This window comes from Anguilla rostrata, chromosome 14 (genome assembly GCF_018555375.3).
Source record: "Anguilla rostrata isolate EN2019 chromosome 14, ASM1855537v3, whole genome shotgun sequence".
Classification (NCBI taxonomy): Eukaryota; Metazoa; Chordata; class Actinopteri; order Anguilliformes; family Anguillidae; genus Anguilla; species Anguilla rostrata.
In genome coordinates this window covers 21,676,605-21,701,048 of record NC_057946.1, presented here as the reverse complement: position 1 = coordinate 21,701,048, position 24,444 = coordinate 21,676,605, and the positions used below count along the sequence as shown (strand labels likewise).

The 24,444-nt window shown below is 42.6% G+C and overlaps 1 protein-coding gene across 5 annotated transcripts in view; it reads right to left on the bottom strand.

Annotated features, from left to right (window-relative positions):
* The window catches only part of LOC135239072 (cingulin), a 38,383-nt gene that overhangs the window by 5,655 nt on the left and 8,284 nt on the right, over positions 1-24,444 (bottom strand). Inside the window, exons 1-13 of one of the 5 annotated variants that reach the window (XM_064307470.1) lie at positions 19,747-20,076; positions 17,898-18,002; positions 15,866-15,981; positions 10,292-10,409; positions 9,948-10,169; positions 5,756-6,373; positions 4,951-5,214; positions 4,507-4,602; positions 4,035-4,166; positions 3,605-3,697; positions 3,073-3,279; positions 2,345-2,449; positions 1,958-2,110 (exon numbers count right to left, since the gene is read on the bottom strand). In XM_064307470.1, the coding sequence (XP_064163540.1) occupies positions 1,958-2,110; positions 2,345-2,449; positions 3,073-3,279; positions 3,605-3,697; positions 4,035-4,166; positions 4,507-4,602; positions 4,951-5,214; positions 5,756-6,373; positions 9,948-10,169; positions 10,292-10,409; positions 15,866-15,981; positions 17,898-18,002; positions 19,747-19,776 (2,259 nt within the window). In that variant the 5' untranslated portion in view covers positions 19,777-20,076. Of the gene's footprint in view, positions 1-1,957; positions 2,111-2,344; positions 2,450-3,072; positions 3,280-3,604; positions 3,698-4,034; positions 4,167-4,506; positions 4,603-4,950; positions 5,215-5,755; positions 6,374-9,947; positions 10,170-10,291; positions 10,410-15,865; positions 15,982-17,897; positions 18,003-19,746; positions 20,077-21,600; positions 21,770-24,444 lie in introns of those variants that run through there. The other 4 variants (XM_064307473.1, XM_064307471.1, XM_064307472.1 and 1 more) reach the window with 4 other exon arrangements.

Here is a 24,444-nt window from a genome sequence, read left to right as displayed (position 1 = left end):
AGACACATGGCACTGTCACACACAGGAACTCTCTCTCTCCACAGGTGGACAGTTAGGTAGCATAGATGTCCTCCTACAGTAAAAAGGCCTAGATACTTTTCTACAGTAGGGAGGTGTGCATCCAGTTGCCTCTCTTCAAGTGTAACATACCGACTAATTAAGCTGCTTCGACTTCTTGCATTTACATTTTTGGTTGATTTCAGGACTGGGAATACATAATCAAGTTGAACTTAATTTAATTTTCATTTTGAGGTCACCGTTTCGTGAAACGAGGCATTTCTGTCTGGCTAAATCTGTAGTTAAACCAAATTAAATCTATTAATTAACTATTGCCCCTGTGTAAGTAAACAAAAATAAGACTCTTCACAGGAAATATTTCTCATTGCAAAAACACTGCAATAAGAATGCACCAGACTCATTTCCATGAGTGCTTTCTGAAGATATTGCATTGCACTGCCCCAAATTGTCTCACATTGCTCCCATTTCATTGATTTAGTCAATATTTTTTTCATAAAATGGCAAAACATTTGGAAACACTTTAGAAAAAGTTTACACTACTTGACATGTACTAATGCATTCATTAATGTGAATTAATTAACTAATGCACATGCAAAGCACAAACCACAGTATAAACTTAGCCACTCTATTATTGTGTATAAGGATAGCACAATACAACAGCAGTTACATTTTTAATGCTTTGTTAATGAATCAGTTAATGAGTTGGTCATGTGGGTCCATTAAAAGGTTTTAACCCCTTTTATCTAATAAATTAAAGGCTCTACCAATCTGTCTATTACTACTGTTAATGGTTCTTAATGTTGGGATCTGATTTCCCCTATGACAATGTGTATCACCCCCTGTGCACTTACACTAACTAATCACTGTGTTTTCAATTATGTGTGTGCACATTGAACCGTTGTCGATTGCTCATATATATATTTTGTTGATATGAATGTGTATGTTGTGTTTATGAAAATGAAAACAATTTACTGTCGCTCTGATTTCTAACTGTGGACCTTGGTGCGAGAGTTCTGGACAATGACACTCATTGTATTCATTTACGCACACCCAGACTGGCAATAGAGAGAGATAAACAACAATTAACAATCTATCTTCATCCGGATAGCATGAATGCTAACAAACAAATGCACACCTATGCGTGGCTTTAAACACCCACTCCACTAATAACAGCACATCATTGCTACCTCATTGTATTGTGCTCATTGGATTATATTTGCAGCTCTATTAACAACGCCCTCTCTTCTCGCACCTCTCCCCCCAGCTTCATTCTTTTGAATTGGCCATTAAGAGCCCCCTTGTGCCCAAGCTGTTTCTGCACCATATCTGCCACCCCTCATCAAGGCCCTGAACAGGAAGGGTGGGAGTACAGGAGATACTAGGTGCAGCTGTCCAGTGAAGAAGATCAGAACTAGCAAGGTGTTTTAAATACAAAATGACAGCGAAGTACTAAGCATAATCGCCTGACAACGTGATGTGTAACAAACCACTGTTATCCTGACCAACCAGATTTACAGACTTCATATAAAAAAGTCTGATTGAGATAATTAGCATCCTGAGCAGAACATTGATTCTCTGACATTTCTGTCTTCTCCCTAGCTCCCAAATCTCTGTGGCTACAGCCTTGGCTCTCTCTCCCCTTCCTCCTTCCAGTTCCTCACTCAGTACTTTAGTTAATGAGTCGTGCATGTCAGTTAATGCATAATTCATTCAAATTAATACATACCTTATTCTAAGGCATTACCATTTTATTGGATTAAAATGAGATGCTTTAGACCAACAATAATCTTAAAATGGGAAAGTACAACTTTAATGCAGGTGAAGGGTGTGAATATTTAACAGTACTATAAACCTTTTAAAGTATCAGCTGAACAGGATCAGGACACTTTAGATTCATTTGATTTTATGAGGTAATGAACACACAAATCTGTATACGTACCTCTAACTCCAGGCGTGCCACGGTGCTGGTCAGGTCTGCTGTTCTCTTGTCTCGGATCTCTTGGTCTATACTCTGCTGCTCTAGCTCCCGTTCTGCAAGCCATAGCTTTTCGGAAAGCATCTGAATATGCTCCGTCTGTTTCTCCAAAGCTTCCTGCAAGGAAGAAGGCCTGCCATTATCACCAGCATTCCTGATCACCGAGCAAAATGTCACCAATCGCATTCATGCAGACTGGGGATCGGCCTGTGGTCAGCCTCTGCACTAGACCATCACCGCTTGGTCAGCTTGCTGAGCTGTACTTCGTGGGAACCATTTTAAGTCGGAGCAGATGACCTCTGTCACCAGAGTAGATAATCCTGTTGATCCAAAATACATTGATCACTGTACCTCAGAATCCCGTATTTTGATCTGTAGAGACTGCTGCAGGTAGTTGAAGGCGTATTCCTGAGTGTTGGCTTCCACCATCACCTCTCTGGCTTCTTTCATCTCTGCCTGTGACACAACAAGAGCGCAAAGTTCACATGGTGTATGTAGTCAGAGACACTACCGTGGGAGAAGGCTGGAAAGACGGTTGAGTTGTCTGTTACATGTAGCCTATTTTGGGACTGGGGTCTTTGGGGTTAGATTTTGGATATAGGGATTTTTGTACCATGGCACCTCAATGTTTCCATAAACCTGTTTTGCTTTAATTAATTTTAGCCAGAAATACAGCACCATCATAATGATGCACTATTTACTGTAATTAGAGAAATGACATTTATGGTGGGACTATGGCCAGTGACCTAATGGACTATAATAGTCTATAGTGATTCATAAAAGATCTTAAGCCAAATAATAAAAAATAAAAAATAAAACAATTTATTGATATTTTACTATGTTAAAGTATTTAAAGCAACGGTTGGAATTCTTCTTGGATGCATTTGCTTTTACATAGAAGACTGTCTTCTGACCAGCCCTGTAATTTCACCATGTACTGCTGGCAGGGCCTACCTCTACATAATCAGCTGGATTTTAATGTGTATCTACTGATGTACCAGAGCCATTACGATCTGCAGAACTGAATGAGAGGTTGTTTCCTGTGAAATGCAGCAGAGGGAGAGAGCACAATGCCACACCTCCAGCTGTCTGAGGTGGTCGGTCTTCATCTGGATCTCTCTCTGCAGCTCCACCATAGTCTCCCTCGTTCTCTTCATCTCTATCTGCAGCTGGGCGTTGGTGCGCAGCAGGTCCTCGTTGTTCACCAGCAGGTTCCTCATCTCGAAGCGGATCTGGTTTCTCTCCTTCTCCATCTCAACGCTCTCTGCCTCCAGGAACTGGTTCCTCTGTGTGCAGAAGGGCATAGGAAATGTGATCAAAACAAAGACCAAAACTTAACTTCCAAATCTGCCAATTTCAACAGACTAGATTTCATCAGACAGATCTACTACAGTTATTGAATGTTGAATGTTGTGTTGTTCTTGAAGTTGCACAGAATACCCAGAGTTTAAATTAAACAACCTCTCGCAACTAAACAATTAAAGAGCCTAATCAAACCTCATAAAAGAAGTATTTTACTGAAATGCTTTGAAATGGGCAATACTTAATTTGATTCTGATTACACTGACAGTATCTGCAGGTAAATGTGAGAATGTTCTTTGAAGCTCAGACCTTCTGACAGGCATCCAGCTGCTTGGTGAGCTCCTCAATGAAGTCCCGCCTGTTGGGAACACCTGGCCGCATGACCTGAACATTGGGCGCGACCTGGAAGAGCGGGAAACAGATCACACAACAGCACTGTTGAGAGAGCAGGAAAGCATGCTTGTGATATGCTGGTCTCCAAATTGAACTAACCAAACAAAGAATGACCACAAGCACAGGCAGTACTGTACACTGCATTACATTACATTACAAGCATTTAGCATACACTCTTATTCAGAGCGACTTACACAACTTTTACACAGCATTTTACATTGTATACATTTAGATATATACTGAAGCAATGCAGTATATATCCAGCTCAAGGGTACAACGGCAGTGTCCTACCCGGGAATCGAACCTATGACCGTGCTTCACTGCCTCTCGACAGGTAAGGCCTCACCTCACGCCTTCGCAGGGTATCGTAGGCGGAGAAGCGCTGGCGGGGGGCGCCGGCCCCGGGGGTGTGCACCGGGCTGCTGCTCCTGCTGCTGTAGTAAAGGTTGATCTCAGACGTGGCTGGAGAAAGGACATCCTAGAACGAAAAAAAAAGGTGGGAGGTCAAGGGTGTCTTCTCTATATTTTTGAACTGACACATGCGCAAGCTGAAAGTCTAAAAGACACTGACTGTGACTGACACTGACTCTCGAAATGTGTATGGACTGTATGTATATCTGCCCAATGCACACATTTACTACAAGCTGCAATGATGCCTAATGGTGTAAGGACATAAGATACCTTTTCACAAGAAAACTACGTGCCTAGTGTACCACATCAGCTACTATTCAAAATCCATGATTGATTCTCTCGGGGGTGATCATTAAAAACAGACTGGAATGAATCGATTAAGTGAAAAACATTCAAGCAGGCATTACCTTAAACTCTGACACTCTGTGACTGGGGTTAAAATCAATGGTTGAGTTTGTGTAGGGACTGTTGAACACTCTGGGTGGACTGTCAAAACCACCCACCTGAAACAAAGAAACAAGCATTTCATATTTCCTGTCCAAAGGTATAATGCATGCAGCATTTTATACTTTATTTATACAAGCGACATATTTAAGCATAAATGCAAAATGAAGTGCTGTCAAACAGACTGCACACAAATTCAAAGCACTACATAAATGCATAGTCTGAGGCAGCTGAGTTATGGAGCTCTGAATTTGCCACATTAAGGCAGTTCAGTTGTCAGAAAAAAAATGGCCATGGAGGTTTTTGACCCATTTGAATATCGGGCCTACACTCCACATACTCTCTGAGGGTAATTATAGCTGTGTGATAACCTGGTCACCTCTAGGTCCCCGTGCTCCCGCACTCACCCGGTCCGACATGGTGTCCCAATCCCGCGATGCCAGAGACTCCAGGGAGCCGCGGTAGTTTGTCCCAGATCTGGAGCTGTTGCTCTCCCAGCGGGAGGTCCTGGACCCGTTCTCTCCCGTCGGTCCGTCCGTATCCCGGGAACCGTTCGCCATCACATCGGAGCTGAGGAACAGCTGATATTTGGGGTTCTGGCTGGGTTTGGGGGTTGATGGCGTCTCCAAAAAGGGACTTTCTGGCTGCTTGCTGGCATCAAAGCCTGATTCCTAGAGGATTATAACACATCAAATAGGATATTAGTTCCATAACTAGAGCAATACCATACCAACAGTGCTGAATGGTGTCTTTTGATCATGCCGTATGTTGCACTGGGAGAAATTTCCAATGCGAAAAACAGCAGGTGAACCACACTGAACACGACGTGTGGCGGCACATGCCGTGCCAAACAGGAATAGTCAGAGACACAGTATAGACACACAGCAGGCACATTGCAACCTGCAAATTATCATTCATGCAGAAATCTCGATGAACACCTTTTGCAGGGCTTGTGCAGGTCATCAGACCAAGCGAGATGTGAAAATCAAACACTCACATTCAAAATTCACACCCCTGAATTGGCAAAGAGAGGGGCCCCTACTTGGGAGGAGGGTTAATCGAGGCTGTGATTGCAGTTAGTGTACACCGGATGGGTGACAAGGACAAGGAACAAACAGACCATGCAGGTGGATTTCCGTGCAGAGCACACTGACCAAAAACAGGCAAGTGATGGTGCAGGGTCTTACTCCGGTCCATCACAAAAGGACTTACCGAACCTGCCCCATTAACAGTCACCGATCCATTGAGGAGCCCCCCCTTGTTCTCAGAAATGCTCTTGAAGGTGCAGTCTGTTGGGGCCTGGGGAAGCACAGAGGCCTGTTCCTTTTGGGATTGAGCTTCCTCTACAGGCCGCGTCAACCTCGTAGAGGGTAAAGGGCCCTGTCCAGCGGTCTCTTCCCCGTCCCCGCTACTTAAAGAGACGGCGCTTGTATCCACCGTTATCTTGGGCACTTCGGGTAATGCAGAGCTTAAATCGCTCTCCTCCACGCGCGTCCCACTTCCGCGCTGAGCAGCGGGAGGCTCGGTCGGGGGCGAGGCGGCGGACCTCGCCGGGGACGCCTGCTCGCTCTCGGAACCAGAGAACTTCTGGATCAGATCTTTGACGCTGCTCGCCCTTTTCAGGTTGGATCTCGCCACCAGAGGGACCGTCCTGTTTCTTTTCCCGGCCCCGGCTCGGTCCTCAGTTCTGGCGACGGTCTTCCCGTTAGCGTGTACGAGCTTCCAGGGCGTAGGAGACGTCGGCGATACGGGAGAACGCCCGTTAAAGAGACCGATGAAGCGCTCCATGCTGCTTCCCGACCCTCCTTTAGCCTCCTTGCGGATGGCTCCCTAGGAGAAAATGAGCTTGCATTTCAGCAGTAGCACTATGGGAAAAGGGAACAGTGGGCATGCTGAGGACGTCTGTGCCCTTTACTCTCCTTTCTGTGCTGCCAAATTCCCTACACTTTTTTTCCACTGTGGAACAAGTGTGGGGTTTTTTTTTTTTGCTGATTGAAATTTGGGTCTCAGAGGACAACATGCCGTTTCTGAAATCTGTGTGAAACAGCTAAAGACAAAGAGCATTCACAGATTTCCTAGTTTAAAAAAATAAATAAATCAAAGTTCAGGGAGAAGAAAGGCAAGCCCAGTGCTTAACTGGTATTGTGGCTGCCAAATTCACCAACTGCTATGCAACACATTCAGGTTACAAAAAATAAAAGTAGACGAACAAAAAAAACAAACAAAAAAAAGACAACCTTAATGCCTTGTCTAGACGTGGGAACTTGTGAATGAGGATACCACAGGACTCCCACTCACAAAAGCATGTTTATGCTCCCAACAGTCGGAATTCAGCCATGATATAAAAACAGCCCAGGAATGTCCCAGAGTCTGAGACTGTCTGACCTCACAAACCAGACAGTGTTTATGTGCCCTCTATGAGACCAAGTCGGCTCCTCAGATACAATCTCTTATCAGCAGAGCCCATGTGGTAGACAGAGATGCACGCTTGCTGATGCACGGGATAAAGTCTGCATGTTGCCTCTGTGTTTGAGGATGGAAATATGACACGCTCTGTACCGATCACTGTGTGAAACTATTTACCGCTATTCATGCAGGTTACAGGCCATTTGACTTTCCAAAGACAGGCCGGTTATGTTAAAAGCACAACAAAGTCATACTGTACCTGCCATTTAAATCATTTTATATGTTTAGTTCAGGAAGTCTTAGCAATTCTGGACGTTCACCCATCACAAATAGCATTTGGAAATCAATATCAATTACACCACACTTGGACAATGGCACTCTTTGTTAGTGCAACATGGCTATCATAAAGGGGATGAATGATAAAAATTTGTAATGGTGTGTTTAAGTCTCTTTTAATTATGACTGAGCCACCAAGAGCTGAAACCTATAATCGGGCCGATCATGTGGAAGGCTGGACCCAATGACCATGTTCCTGTGCCTAATGTAATTGCATTATCACATATTTTCCATACTTAGGGGGATTACAGTCAAAAAAGCGACAAATTCAAATTACATAAGCCTCCTTCCTCTCTCTGGCAGGTTATGTTTAATTAATGAGATGACTGTCGTATTTACGTTCCGGGTTTACCCAAGCATGCGAAAGTAGGCCCAAAGCACAGCTGTAAAATGCAGCGGAGGTACATTTAAAAAAGAGCGGCACTCCTTCAGATGTCAATCCCTATTGAGAGCACTCAACATCTGGGCGTTCATCTAAAAGGCAACCTCCTCTCCACCCCTTCACCCCCCCACCCTAACATGTTAAGAAACATTAGAGTTCCAACAGACAAGAGTGACAAAAATGAATAAACTTCCAATTTAGCCAAAAACTAAAAACCAAGCTCCAATTAATGATCAAATGCGATTATGCTAATGCTCGTTATATAAATGAACTGGACGGTGTCCAGGAGCTGATTAGCGGCCTGAGAGATTTGGAAAGGGAATGGCGGTGCTAAGCCTGGACCTCACCCCTCATTCTCCACCAGCGAGCGCTCCGCTGGTGGAACAAGCCATGCCTCTCCCAGAATTAGGCTTGGCGGCAATCACTCTCTTCCTTTAAGGCTATTGTGGGAATAATCGGTTAATCTAAAAATCATTCTTAATCACATATGAGCTCATTGGCATTTGCTCATCCTTTTCAACAGTATGACCAGCTTTGGCTGTTCGACACACTTTTGGAAGGATAGTGGAATTATCGTAACAAAACAAAAAGAGTAGAAATGAGAAATTCAGATTACGTTCTGAATTAAACCATAACTCGGCAGAGCAGCACCCCATAAAGGACTGTTAATTATCAAGAATTACAGGCTTAACGGCACCTTGGAGCTACTAGATGCCTGTTGCTATGCCAACGGTATGCAGTCAACACAGAAACAGAGGTAGGTGTTGACGCTCGGGTAGGGAGGGGCAGAGAGGTCCCAGACACGAGTGCGGGTCATGCTAGCCCATGCGGTGGGTTCATGCCTGTCTGCAGGCTGCTGGCCCACACCCAATCTGGGCTGAGTCACCCAGGGAAGAGCAGTTCAGTACATCTGTCTCAATCCCACGGCTCCTCAGCGCTGCCTATCGACGGGCTCCCCCCCCCCAAAGCCATTTCCACAGAGCGACGGCAGACAGCCCGCGGCTTCAGATAGGGGGGCATCGCGCGCGGAAAGAGAACGGGGGCGCAGATCCTCCGTGGCTCACCGGGGGAACATATGGTGGGGAGTTTGAAACACGGCCTGACCCAGATCCGCCGTGACACGAGCCGTATGTGTGTGTTTGTGCACTTAAAAAAAAGAAAAAAAAACAACATAAAAACGAATTCTACTTAGTTCTGCCTGTCATCATCTGAATGTTTCCACTTATTGTCTACATTGTATGCTTGCAAAGAAGAAAATAATTTTGAATAAAATATGCACAATATGTTCGCAAGCCACGCCTTAAAAAAAACAAAAACAGACACATCGGCAGTCTAGCTTAGCTCAGTGGAGTGACAAGATGGCGGAATGAAACCACAGTGTCTGCATTCTTCCTTGACTTGTGACTGTAAACAAAGACAGAGCTTCTGGTGCCTTCAAGCTGAATGAAGTATATGAGTGTACAGCCTCAGCAAAGCCAATACGAGAAAATATTGAACTGTGGTTGATGTGCCTTCTCTACACAAGACGAAAACATTCTGGAATATTCCGCCCAAAGCAATATGCTACACAATATGTTCTGTAGCCTTCTGTGTAAGTGATGTTCACTTCTCTCTTTTCCAACCACAAAAAAGTGACTTATTTATCACATACCTTCCAGTCAGCATTGGTGGGTTCTGAATACATCCCAGAATGCTTTTTTTTTCCATCAAAATCAGGTAACACGGTATTAATGATAGGGTACACATGCACTATTTTTGGGGACATCATTTTACTGCTAGTTGGGTGACAGCTGTTTTCTCTGCAATCAAAACTCGCTTTTCACATGTTGAATGTAAAACCACAGATTATTTTCTCCACCCACAATTCTAACCCAATTTATTTTGTATGATAGTGAGGAAACGGACCCAGGATCAACGTTTGTTGAAATGGAAGTGCAACATGGCAAAGGGACGCAGCTGAGGAGATGGACGAGATGAACAGAACACTCTATTTGAAAAATAATATCTGGTTATTGTCATTTATGGATGCACAGGATTGGCCTGTTCACTGAGGAACACATGTCATCTGCATTGAAGAGCACATCCAGTCTATTGTGATTGTGAACTTAAAGAAAAAAGAATCTGTCTGAGTCACCCAGTAAACAATGTAAATATTCTTCCTTTTGAAGTCTGTACTGGATGTAGGCTCTCCTCAGAGAGTAAATAATGGTGAGGTTGGGCGATGGCTCGGTGGTTCTTCCCTGTGGGGAGTATGAGGAAGATCACACTGACAAGGATTACCTTATTGTTCTCCTGCGTGCGCTCCTTCTCCGCCTCCATCCCATTGGACATTTTGTCAGAGAAGTCCTGCAGACGTTGAGTCTCCTCCTGGTACCTCTGCAGGTCCTCACTCAGCATCAGCTGCAGGGCGTTCAGCCCCTCCTCCTGAAACCTGAGTGCCTCCGCCTGCTCCGCCCGCCTCCTAACGTTCTCCTGGAGCTCCCTGTGCACCCGCACCAGCGCCTGCCCGCAAAACACACCCTCCAGTCAGGCCACACTCCCTCCGGCAGCCCCGCCCACTGGCCCGTGCAGCTGAATGGACTCGGTGGAAATGTTCAAGCAGCAGTCAGCTTCGGGTGACTCACAGTGCTGTCCTCAGTGCTCGGAGTTCCCTGCAGTAAGGCCTCAGTCTCAGCCTGCTGGGTCTCGAGGTCTCTCAGCTCAGAGTTCAGCAGGTCCTGCTGGTGTCTCACCTCTGTCAGCCTGAAATGCACAATAGCAAGCTCTCAAAACATGTTTCTTAACACACACTCATGCACGCACATATGCACACATGCAAGCATGCGCACACACACACATGCACACACACACTTGCTGCCATTTGACAAGTGTGCGGCGAGTTCCTGCATTGTAAAGGTCACTGTTCCCTGCCATTGCCTCCCTGTGCTTCATACACTGCAGATAAGTCTGTCGTCTCTTTGGTACGAATGAAATAAGCTCCAGATACCAGTGTCAGGCATACGTGTTGACTTCCTGAACCAGTTTGTCATTTCAGCCACACTGTTGACAGAGGGACCCAGAGAACAACCCATTCCGGAAGAACGATGGCAGGTATTTAATCGGGTGCATGTCAGGTAAATGGTTAATCATTTCCACCGTGAAGAAAACTCTGTCAGGGTGCACATTTCAAGCAGAACAAAAAAAAAAACTGTTTAAAATAAAACTATAGAATTAGTCCTTTAATCATTCACCACTAGAGGGTGGTATTAAATAATCTAGATTAAAGGCCAACAAAGTTAAACAGAATGCCATACACAGAGTCGCCTGTCAAAGCATTAACAGAAATGGCAGTGTCACATGTCAAGCAACAATGCAGTGCAAATGTAAAAGTACATTTGTGTGTGTGTATTTTTTTATTTATAGAGGTGTCGAACTTTGTCATAAATAAAAAAATAAATACAGACAACTCAGATAAAACTACATGGTGCTATGACAGTGTCACATTACCGGAACAAAAGAAGACACAACATGCAATTCAAGGTGATGATGACATTTACCAGCAGTCTAGGGAGTATCCAGCACTGCATCAGGCCTGCACTTGCCCACTCCTCGGATCTTTGCCATAACTACCTTACCAACCGGGAAACCGTTACTGTAAATACAACAACACCTCTTTCGGGAAAACTTTGCTGATATCCTGTGAAATTCTTGTGAGAGAACTCAATCTGAAAAAACCTTTTGCAGTTCAATTTGTTGATGATTATGTATTCATTATTCATTTAAAAGCTAAACCAACCAAACCTATCTGATATATAATGTAATTAATGTTTTTCTTCTTCTGCGGTAATAGTCAATCTGAAAAAATGTCTATAACGTATAACAATACTCTACCTTTCTCCCTCAATGGTGTTTAATTTTGAGGGAGTCACAAACTCTCCCATAGCGATGGGTGAGGCTAGATTATTTATCTTAATTTCAGGATTAATTTTCAGCATTATCAGAGGTACTATTAAGTATACATTTATAGTCAAAGTACAGTTTCTGAAGAAAGAGTGTCTTTTAACATGCATTCACTGCAAAATTGCAGAGACATGTATATACTTAACTAATTGGGGTAGCAGTGTAGCACTGTAGTAATGATTAGGGAACTGAGCTGGTAACTCAAAGGTTGTGGGTTCAATTTTTCACAGTTACTGCTGTTGTACCTGTGAGCAAGGTACTTAATCTGAATGGCTTCAGTTAAAATAAATAAATAAATAAATATTCAGCTGTATAAATTGATTGTTAGTCACTGGATAAAAGTGTCTGCTAAATGCTAAAACCATTTATTTAAATTGCATCCACTACGCACTCCTTGCTAAGTGCTCCCCCATTTTGGGTCTCCCAAATGGTTTCCAGCTGCATCCTGTGCCCTTTCATTGCATAACATCTGGAGAGCTCCTGTGGACGTTACCTACCTACAATCGCTGTAGCCTACCTGACAACACATAGCAAGCTCACAAATATATTTTTCTAGTTATAGGCAGTGGTCATTCAGTCATAACCAAACTCTAACCCTGTTAGCATTCTACAGCACAAGTGCCCTCTGGAGCCAAGTGTCCTTTTAATATGTACACATTACTGCAGGAAGACATACTCCCTCAGAAGTACAGCATGAAAAACATTGAGCACAGACAACATTGCCTGTGTCGCACAGTCATCACAACACAGCCCCTTTCTATTACAGCTGGTTGAATTCACAAGTGTCCTCCATAGAAGATAAACCATGTCCTCTCTCAAGCGCACTGCTATTGGAAAAGCTAGAGCTCATTCCAGTACACATTCTTCAACAGGTTTGTCCAGCTGCCTCCGAGTCACATGTGTCTCTATGTACATCCCATTCCCCTCTGTCTTCAAAAGAGCAGCACTAATACCTCCCTGATGGGTTATCCCAGTCAGTCTGTAGGACAGCTACTTTTACTCTACTGTGATGATGACACAGTAAACTCATACATCTGCCCATATTGCAGGATTGCAGCAGTTTAATTAGAAATGTCTGAAAATACAACCACAATCATCATTTCCTCATTCATTTTTATAGATTCAGTCAATGATACGTTTATGTAAATAATTAGCAGCAAATATAAAATGCCCAACCCTGCAGAAAGTAATGTCCGCATGAGGCCAGATACAAGCTTTTAGGGAAAGCGTTCGACATAATTTAATGATTGCAAATGAAAATTTGTACCATGGTTGTCATTGTGTGAGACCTTCTCAGACTAAGTGCTCAGTTAGAACGCGTCAGTGAAAATCTCTGTACATCTGGTAAAGGGATAAAGCAGAGCTTATGCTACCCTTCATTAACCTTTTATAAAGCGGTTTTATATTTGTCGTCTTCCATCATACATTCAGTGAAATATTAGCTCCAAATCACATACTGCCAGTCAGATAAATGATTCGATTTTGAAAGTACTGATTGGGCACATGCCGGAGAATGACTTTGATAGGTCTGCTGCACATCTGATGGGCAGTACCAATGACAGTCCCACTTAGGCAAAGTACGCACATTACAACTGCATTGCATGAGGGTTTAGGAATATGAATTTAACATCAAACAAGAGAGATTATGCACTGCAAATGTAGACCGCATGGCACTGTCAAAGAGAAGCACTGGCAATTATGAATTATATCGCACATATTATGAATTCTATTTCAACTGCCTGACTATTACAGATATTGTAAATATTTACCAATATATTATTAGGCTCCGCTAAGGCCACGTTTTAAAAACAGCAAAAATAGACAAACAATTCCTTCTAGATTAAATACATATGGCCAAGAGATACATGTTTTAAGATGAAATTGACAGACAAGATGTTTTACGTGATTGTCTTAAACTTTTAGTTGTGTTTAAAGTTCTGTGTGCCTTCAGGCCCAAACTAATAGTCCTTTATCACAAATGGCTTTGTGTGGTAGAAAAGCCCTCCAATTACACTGACATGGTATCATATATCCTCATAACACAGCGTGAACAAAATATAAGCTTTAAAGTTCACAGAGTTGGCAGAGTGCAATGCACAGATGCTGAACCAGTAAATAAGATGTCATAGATGATAAATAATGAGACTATTAATTGCATATTGTCGATACGAGAGTGCAGTACCCAATATGTGTGCCAGCGCAAGGCTTCAAAGCATTGCATCTTGGTCTATCAACGCTCAACATCTGCTGAGAACAGGTCCCTTCAAGTTATACGTGTGAAATAAAGGACCAATGTCATTAGGAATCTGCATACTTCACACAGAGTATTAAGGGCAACATACACTTTGTGTGTGCTCCAAAGATGGGGGTTTAGAGATCGTATTCCCCAATTTTATTGTTTCGTCATGCGGAGAACAATAAGGAGAATGATTGCGTTCAGTTGAACAAGGCCTCAGCTTGTGTAAACTGCAATAACCAACTCTGCGGTGATGGATGGAGACCGGCTTTGAACCTGAGAGGGTGGATCACATTACCACATTGAGTCTGGAAAGATGTTTCACGCTTGTTTTGCAATGAGACCAAGCTGTAAGCCAAAGTTCCTGACATTTACATGCATCATTTAAGGGCTCTCAAATGTCAGTTTATGCCATTAAAACTCCTATCAACAACGGGGCTGGCATAGAATCAGTAAATCTAACTTTACATATACAGGAAGTGAATGGATAGAGAACTGCCTCAGTAAATGAGGTGCAGCAAGTACATGCAAATCAGAGACTACCACAATTAAGCAAACAGCATCCCAGCATGCATAGGGCCGTGTATAATACTGCAGGACAGGTCTGGTTGTCTAGCTAGGTTCTAAGAGGAGAGATCGGTATCCTTGAATGAGGCGTGACTGCTGGGCTGCATTTGGTGGGAGCTTGAATGCTCCTGATTGTTCAACTGACTGATGTTGCATGAGCAACTGTGTCCAAGGTCATGTCAGTGTGGAACGTCGAGGGCAGGACATCATTATCCGCCAAAGGCAACAGCTTATGCTTCAGAATTATGATGCTTGAGCATCCATTGGAAATGAAAGACTAAACAAATCTGCTGACCTGGGCCCGATCTCCCAATTTAATAAAAAAAGGCTGTGGGCTAACACCAACACCCAATGTTAAGTGACTTTACATTGGTGCTTCCATTTCTTAGTTAACTCCCTGTAGGCATAAATCAAACAAAATGAAACAAAAAATATAGGTGTATGGAATCAGTCAGCATTTAAAATCATTGTAATTGCAAGTGGTTAACTGGAAATGCTTGACACACCTTTAACTGTGTTTTTGTACGGTGCTCTGCTTTCTGTTTGCTTATGATCGGAAAAATGCCCAAATCTATCTCTGTGAGCACAGGCAATATTTTTAGAATGAATAATTAAAAAATGATATGAATTCAGGAAGGGGAAGCTGGTTTACTACACATACATTACAGGAAATGCCATAATACTGTTATAGCATTTCCTGTAACCAGAAACAGAAAGTACATCTGGAAATTATATCATTTGGAAACTAAGCAAATATTCCTCCAAATGCAGTACTGTATATTTACATTTGCCTCACATGCATTGAGCTGATACTCTTATGCAGAATAACCTTTTACATAGTGTCCATTCATATAGCGGTACATTTACTGAAGCCTGGGAATCTAACCGGCAGCCTTTGAGTTACAAGCCCACTACTCTAAACATTACACTACACTGCCACCCCATATTACAGCATATCGTTATGTGGAGTGAATTTTATCGAATGTTGCAACACCCTTGCCAAAAAATACAACACAGTATATTCAAATAATTTTAATCTGATTGCTACCAATATTTAGTTTCACTCCGATAAGGTGGGTTTTGTCTCAAGAACACTTTGATGTTTGAACTTGGGATGTAAGGAGGCTAAAGGCAATTCTCTTGATGCTGTACTCAAGGGAAGCACAAGAGAACACCTGAAATCATTACAACTTGTCAGAGCACCTGCAAGTCTGTTTACCATCACTGCCCCACCTATAGTTTTGAGAATCTCCTTTAATCCATATTTACCTAAGCCTCGGGCTCCAGGGACCAACACATGTAGATTTAAAACGAAATTAACAGCTCGGTGCTTCAGACATGCAGAGGCAGGTTCTCCTTTGCATTGGCATTTGTGCACAGCTAACTGCTCTTATGCAACAAAGCTCCCACCACTGTTGGGAAGAAGTCCTGAAATAAGCGAGGATCATCAACTTACTGCTGGTGTATTCGGGCGACTTCCTGCTCTGTCCGTCTCTGTAGGTCGCTGAGATGAGATGAGAGCTCTTGGCTCTGGGCAATGTGGCTCCCAAGGCAATCCCTGTGCTCAGAACTCTGTAGGGAGAATAAAGTCTCATCATTACACACATATACACTGACGTCTTACAGCTTCAGAGTAATTAAACATATATACACTGACGTCTTACAGCTTCAGAGTAATTAAACATATATACACAGACATCTTACAGCTTCAGAATAACTACACATATAAACACGAATGTCTTACAGCTTCAGAATAATTACACTTACATACACTCACGTCTTACAGCTTCAGAATAATTACACTTACATACACGTCTTACAGCTTCAGAGTAATTAAACCTATATACAGTTACATCTTACAGCTTCAGAATAATTACACATACTGTATACTGTATGCACTAACATCTTACAGCTTCAGGATAATTAACACATTCACACACTCACATCTTACTGCTCTACAATAATTACACATATATACACTAACATCTTACAGCTTTGGAATAATTACAGATATTTGTAGTCATGTCTTACAGTGACAGAATAATAACGCATGCACTTACGTCTTACAGTTTTTCAATAATTACACATATATACACTCACGTCTTACAGCTTCGGAATAAAGAGGTCCTCCAGCTGTACACTATACTGTTTGTCAATTAACTCACAGCAGTTACAATGGCAACAAACCTGATTTTATGAAATGTCTGCGGCAAATCTATATGATGATATATTAACCTTCATAAGAAAAAAAGGTACCTAAAAAGCTTTACTTATCTGACCACGTGCTAGGAAAATGTAGCAGTATATGTAAAGAACACTCATCTATGTGTTTAAATAGAGAATAAGTACAAAGTTTTCTTAGTCATAGATATTTCATCGGTTTTCAGAAACCTCACTTATAATAGGATGACTAATGACTGAAAGGTGTATGACTGCATTTGGGATACACCCAGATGGGTGTGTTGGGTGCACGAAACAGGTAGGCTGTACTACTGTCAATCTGTCCACATAATTTTCAACTGCTTCCACTATATATATATATATATATATATATATATATATATATTTCATTCGAAGTGTGAGTAATTTGAACAAAACGCTCAATAATTCTAAAGAACAATGGAAAGAGTTTGAGTATGGATTTAGGAAATAAGCACCAGTATTTACTGTTACCCATGCCTCACTCATTATATTTACATCAAATTTTAAAGTATGCATATACATCTTATGAAAAAGTAGAATTTATGAAAAATGGATTTCAAAAGTATCAAATATCCATTAAAAAGTGTTTTCTCTCAGTGTAACTGAAACACAGTTAACAAGAGAGGTACCCTAGGCTCATACATATCATTAATTCAGGCCTCGCCTCTTGACTCTTTCACACTTGATTGACAGAATGTAATTGGCATAACATCCTCACCACAATAAACTACTTTGATTCCTGGAAAATATTATCAGGGACTCTAATCCCGGAAATCTGTGACACATTTACACCCCCCCCCCCCCTTCCCCATTCCACAGTCAACCAGCATCTCAAGCTAATTCATGGATCAGCGAAGGGATTCCCCTCACACAGGACTTCCCCGACACAGGACTTCCTTTGTTAGTCAGAGCCCATAGTGATTCATCAGAATGGATAGGTCTCCATCAGAGAGATGACTGAGAGACTTGGGTAAAGGCCTGCAGGTTAAACGTCTAGCCTGATGCCTGGAGGGTGTGTGTGAAACCAGGTCCCCATAACTGCAGATGAGTCTAAGCAAAAGTGTCTAATTACTCAGCCACATCCATCAGATACCTCACAGGGCTTAAATGAGTCTGAGTCTGCTTGAGAGTAGATCACTGAATGTTTACTAGGCATCAATACAGAGAGAAGATCGAACCACAAGAATGAGAAGAAGAGTTGTGCTCTTCAAGGTACTAATACTGGAAAAAGAAATCTATGCCAGGCATAAGTTGGTTATTTCTGCGTCACTAAGACTGCTTGTCACCTGCTCTTCAGCGGACACAGTCTTCTGGAAGATTTTCACTTTGTTTTCCAGGAGCTGTGTTAGCTGTGCCAGTGAGGGAGGCCAGTCACTCTGTGTGTGTGTGGACTGTGTGGAAACACATAAGTATCACCTCAGCATGCCGTCATAGAACCAAAGGAGGCTGGTTAGCATGACAGTCAAAAACAAAAAAGATTCACAATGTGATGAGTCTTTTTTCTTTAAGAAAAATTAAGCAGTAGTGATTTTTTTTATTAGGCTATAATTTAAATAAAATGAAACATTTGAATAGATGAGAAGACCATCTATTTGAATTCTGAGAGTGGGAACAATTTAGAAATAACCAAGAGAATAGCACTCTCAGTCCATTAATAGCTCAAACTGAGCTTCTTAGGCAATTAACCACAAAAATAGAGCAGGCAAATGTTCATTGTTGATATAAACTGGTTGTGTAATCAAGCAGCAACAAGATGCTACCTGCAATCAGCCTCATTAGTACAACCATCAAGGGGGGTAGCAGAGCTATGTACACACTGTGCATTAAGGAAGAATTAAGTTAAAATCAAAATCACATTACATGCTTTGTTACCACTAATGATCTAGTCTCCTGACAGCCAATGGGGGGGGGGGGGGATTTCAGAGGCCCTGTGTCACTGGATAGGGCCTAAGATATCCCCACCCCCCTTTTGGGCCTTTGGGGCCCTGGAAAAAAAGCCACACAGAGAGAAAAGGGAGAGGGGCCCAAATAAAATTTGGTGAACCCTGCCCGTCTGTAGCTGGAGCCTGTCATTTACATCAAGAGTAAAGAGATACCTGGCCACATTAGCCAGTCACAAAAGATAAATCTGTATCATGTTTAATTTCCTTCCATTTGTACATTTTCACAATCTCTGCCCTCCTGAACATTAAATTTGGATGTGTTCAATTCTCATAAATAACATAATTTCAGTAGTACTTTATGCTGCTGACCAAATTTGATAAATGTAACATCGGATATAACTCTACTGTTAACAGTATACAGTGTGAAAGTCTGAAAATCATTTAAAGAGTATAAATACCCCTTACTGTTTATAAACTGTAATATCCCTTGCCTGACTTAACCAACACAAATCTTCAGGTGTTCACTAGCTTAGGTCTTTTCACTTCATTATGAATGAGAAAATAATTTCTTTTCATTTGAATTACGCAACATTATGGAAAACCGTTCAAACACTTGTTACACTGTCAAGTTAATCTTCTGCTGTTGAAACAGCCTCAAAAGGGTGCTTTGTGTGAATGATAACGGCTCAGCTATGTGCCACAAGGCTTGTGTGAATGTTAATGGAACCCTGTCACAGCATATCAGTGTGATAACAGTGTAAAGATGTCACACGAAAACCATTACTGAAAAGTACAAAGGTCGTGTTTACCAAAATCCTTAGCATTTTTGTGACATTTATACGAGAATATTTTCCCAAGAAACATCAGAATTTCTGTGAAGACATGTTCACACTCACATTTAAGGTAAAATTGTCATAGCACACAAATCAATACATTCACTAATAGAATGAACTTACTTTTAAGTTGAAACTTCAAGGAAATTACAAGATTAAAAAGTTCCCCACCAGACATAATATCCAGGAGGTTTCTTAAATGAAAACTGAACCAATGTTTTTGACCTTCCCTGAAAAGGCATTGCAGACATCTACTCCTCCGCATTTCCCACCAGTGCAAGCCCACAGAATCCCCGACCTCTCTTAAAAACACTCTACTTTCTCATTGACATGAAAATAATCCAATGAAATTATATTTGCAAAAAAAGTAAAATACATATTTACATCTAACAACCCACAGTAACAGAAGCAGTACTCACAATTCCACCAGGTGAGGCCTCAAAGTCCATGGTGGGAAATACTTAAAAAGGTAAAGATTTTGACCTGACGTTACAGCACAGCTGCTCTTTCTCAGTGACCAGAGTGTTTTGTATTGGTCCTGTTGCCGTGTGACCAAGAGCGGTTAAGCTCTGACGGCCACACAGGGCCAGAGTGGTCAGAATGTGGCCGTCAAAGCGTGCCTACACTGCCTGAGTACACACCTGACCGATCTGTCTCTGCTGGGAGGGGCAGTCCACCAGCTAAGCCAAGCAGGCATCTCCCACTGCTCTGAGTAGTCAGTCTAGTTTCATCATGATCTTTGGAGAGAGTGTTTAATGTTAGACTAGATGAATTCATAATGGCCTTAAGGCTGGAAGGTAATGTAAGGTAATGCCATTTTTATCTGAAGGGGGCTCGTAAAGATAAAACGGCTCCTTTTGTAGAAAAGCTACACTGCAAACACCTCATCACCCCTCTCCCGATTATTTCGGAAAACTCAAAAAATTTGAACAGAAGAGCTATATACACACACAGCACACAGACAGTAAACACACACACACACACACATTCCATACAGCAGTGACACACACACAAGTGCACACACCACACACAGACACACACACTCAGCTACACAATAAATGGGATATTGTAAAATCTCTTATTGTACTTGCTACGATACACAAATTGATCACAACAGCAAGTATTTTAGCAGAAAAGGAAGGTTGTGGATGGACACTTCCCTTGTGCTCAGAAGGTGGAGGGTTAAATTCCATGTGAGGCAGGTTATTGTAACTTTAAGTACACAATATCACTGATTCAGCATCAAGCTGTACAAAATGTATAATATGTGAAATGTAAGCCACAGAAATGGCACGGGTTTCATCATGCTAAGCAAACAAGTAACACAAACAGAGGAGAGCTCAGTGCACTGCATCATTATACATATCATACTGCTTCCACCTTTAAACAAACATACTGATAAATGATGAAAGAAATACAAACATACTATTCTGACAGCTACTTATCTTGTCAATACTACTTCTGAATTAGTGGCAAGAGCTGACATGGTGAATTCCGTAGTGACAGTACAAAAGTAAACCTAAAGCATAAAAATTAAAACTTAATGAAACTATCTCTTAACGTAACACAATGAAATAGGAAAGCAACAGCCTTTTGTTTTCTGGGAGAATTCAAAAGAGAAAGCTCTCAAACAGGACACCACACTGGGATAAAATTGTTCAAATAATTGCTCGCTTTCACTCCAAAAGGCTATCAACAGACCGTTGTCTCACTGTAAGAAATCTCCCACGGTTCCTGCCTGCTAGCTCTGACAATTATACAGACTTGATTGTTACATACGGAAATATGCCCTCGTCGCAAGGAAAAGAAAAAAAAAACTTGGAAGGAACTCAATCAAACACAAGAATCGTGCAATATAAAATGGGATGTCGCAACCAAATATTTTCCATTTCGCAGAAAAGGCGAGACTACAAAGTCCCATGTTTTAACAGTAAGTCCGTGTGAAGTAACTCTGGGACACGCACACAGGAAGCACAGCACACTACATGAAGCAATGACCGACCAGACCTATCATATTTGATCGTTATCCAGTTCCTTTTCAATTCATGAACATTAATCATTAAAAATAGAAGGAACACACACGCAGACGCACACACACACACACAGCTTGACAGTAAACTTCATCTGGAAAAAAAGGGAATGTCCCACACTAAACGTCGTCCAATCAGAACAGAGCCCAAGGGGGTTTCCAGGGGATACCGGCCAAAACAAGCCGTACTCATCCAGCTGGAACCGAAGCAGCGGTATGTGCCCCAGCATGGCTGAGCCCTTACCTGCCTCTGCTGTGGGACGGCTGCGGTTCCTCAGGTGCGAGGAGAGACTTGTCTGCCGGGGCGAGACTGAGGCTCCGGAGGGAGCAGACCCAGCACCCTGCAGTAAGCAGGAGGGTGGAGAAAGAACCAAACACGTTTTTCCAGTCCCGTCCATCAGGAGGGAACTCCCAGTCCTCACCGCACCGCAGCGCACCCACACACTCCGGCAGGTGACGAACCGTCCAATTATTCTGTCGCGTTATCTCAGGTGAAAGGGAAATTATTTCCTTTTCCCGTTCTAGAGGGACGGTCCGGTCGCACCACTTTCCATGGCACCCCCCTTAAGGGAATTCATTCTCCCCAATTTAATCTGACCACCACCCCGTGGCCAGGTGCCGTTCACGTCCATAAGACCTTCGGGTTGAGCCACTCTGCTTTATCCCAGGTAATAACAAAACCACTGCTTTCCGCTACGTGTGAGGGCCGCCTGGCTCTTACCCGGCGTGTTTGAAATCACTGTGCGGTACGGCGCCTGTACTGGCTCGCTGTTTCCCAGCCGCAGTATTTCAGTTCACCGGGACGGAAGGCCGTGAACGCGCAGCACCATCGCGCTCAGACGGCCTGTAAGAAACGGCATGCGAGCGCCAGGGGAAGAGCGAAATCCAGGGAGTGTTCGGGCGGGGCCGCATTGCGCACCGTGGCCGCCCGCCAGCACCCTGCCCTGTTTCTTGTCAGTCGGAACTGAGCTTGGCGCTACGAGGCACAGAATGCCAGGAGGCTATTATTGCATAACACCATAAATCATCTTTAAATGCTTTCACGCTTGTGTCACAGTGCCCTTTCAGACACCTCACTTATGGCAAAAAAAAAAGTTTTCCCATTTTTTGGCCCCCGTGACCTTCCTTTCAAATTGAATTGCCTGGACTGAAAGTGGACGAATATGGGGGCTAAAGAGAAAGTGATACTTCACACTTTTGGAAGCCACAGACATGCCAACACAGACATATACTATACACACAGAGTTGAAAGTAACCCATAGTGTACACTGGCATACTCACACAGTTTTATCATAGAGTGTGGATGTCAACATTGCTTAATCTGAGGAGTCATTGTACCCTAGGTGCAATAAAGAAAGAATTTTGCACTCTGGATAAACTTTTAATCTGAATCAATATTTTCAATCTATGGAGATCACCGCCACCCCTGCCTGCTTGTTACCACTGCAACATACTTTGGACTTGCAAAGGCATCACACCCTTCCCATACCAAGAGAATGTTTGCTAACATTTTCATGAGTGCGGACTGTTACCCTGGAATGATTCCAGTGGCAATATGCATTGATATCTTGCATAAGAGAGACCTCCATAAAGAAACGTAAAATGGAACCCCTTCATTACCTAAATGAATTCATTATAAGGTAAGGAGTCAAACAAATGTGAGCTCAGGAGGCTTGAGATCAACTATCAGGTTCGAAGTGGTGAAATCTCTAAGGGGGGGGGTATGGGGATTTTTAATACCTTCGATAGAAACAACACACTAGGTTCTTCTGAATTTAAACCAATACTACTACTAGTATAACCACACCTACTATTTCTCCTGACAACAACAACATATCCTGAAGCACCACTGTCCACAGGGTACCCTTGTGGAGAGACTGATATGTTTACTACAGACATTAAGTATACAGAAGTGAATTTGCTACAATGATTGAGATAAATTCCATCCGTAGTCAAATCTGGCAGCTTCGGCATTTCAATGCAATCATTAACTTTGATATCTCTAAGCTGTGCTAGGGAGCACGTTGGTGTCACAGTAGACCTGAAAGCCTGACCTGACTAAAGGAGCTAATTGCTTAAAGTTGTTCTTTAACCCTGTGCAGTGGGAGGAGCCACTAGCGGTGACTGGCCCCATACTGCATACTGGACATACTGCAACCAACTAGACTGAAGAGGGATTATAATCTATTTGTTTGGTTCCTGCTCGTTCGGCATTTAGTGAGTTGCAATTTAAAACCATTCCTGCATAAAATTGATTACAGTACAGTCTGCGAATTTCAGGTTCAAAAAATGCTCATAAATACGCATATCTACACTGGTGACATCAACGTGAATAGGAATTACGTAAAATAATAGCTTTGTCAACATTACTTAATTTAAAACAAAATTCATTATTTCACAAGGCTGCATTCACAACATAAAAAATATACCGAGAATGACTTCATTCTTCAATTATGTCAAAGGCCTTTAGGACTTCATTACTATCAACTCCAAAAAGAACTGAATACGGCATGTTCAGATGAAAGTGAAAATGTATTGTAAAAAAAAAAAAAAAGATTATACAATTTTACCATGTAATTATTTCCATTCACCTTTGTGATAAAAGCAAAAATAAACCTGTACAAGCAGTCCTACTCTGCTGATATTAATTAACGTGCTGAGTACGTGACATGCCTCTCCAGCACATCAGTCTTGCCAACGACTTCACCTCTCATATGGAGTCTCTTAGCACACTGTCACACATTGTCAGCAAGTGAATGCCTGTGGTGGAAGCCAGTCATTCCACTGACACAGACATTCTCCAGTGGGGGACACAGAATACTCTGTGACATGTGTCTCGTTGCCATGGGCACCTTTGCTCCGATAGGGCGATTTCAGCCCAATGGAATTCACCCGCCCTTGTCCTTCCTGATGGCAACCTACACACCTTCAAGCATTATCTCTATCCTTCCGCCACCTACCCTGCTCAGAACCAGCACACAAGCATCACCTCCACCCTTTCCTCTACCTACCAGAATCAGTGCAGAAGCATCACTCACTTTCCTACCTACGATCAGTGCAGAGAGAGCATTACCCGTCTTTCCTCATG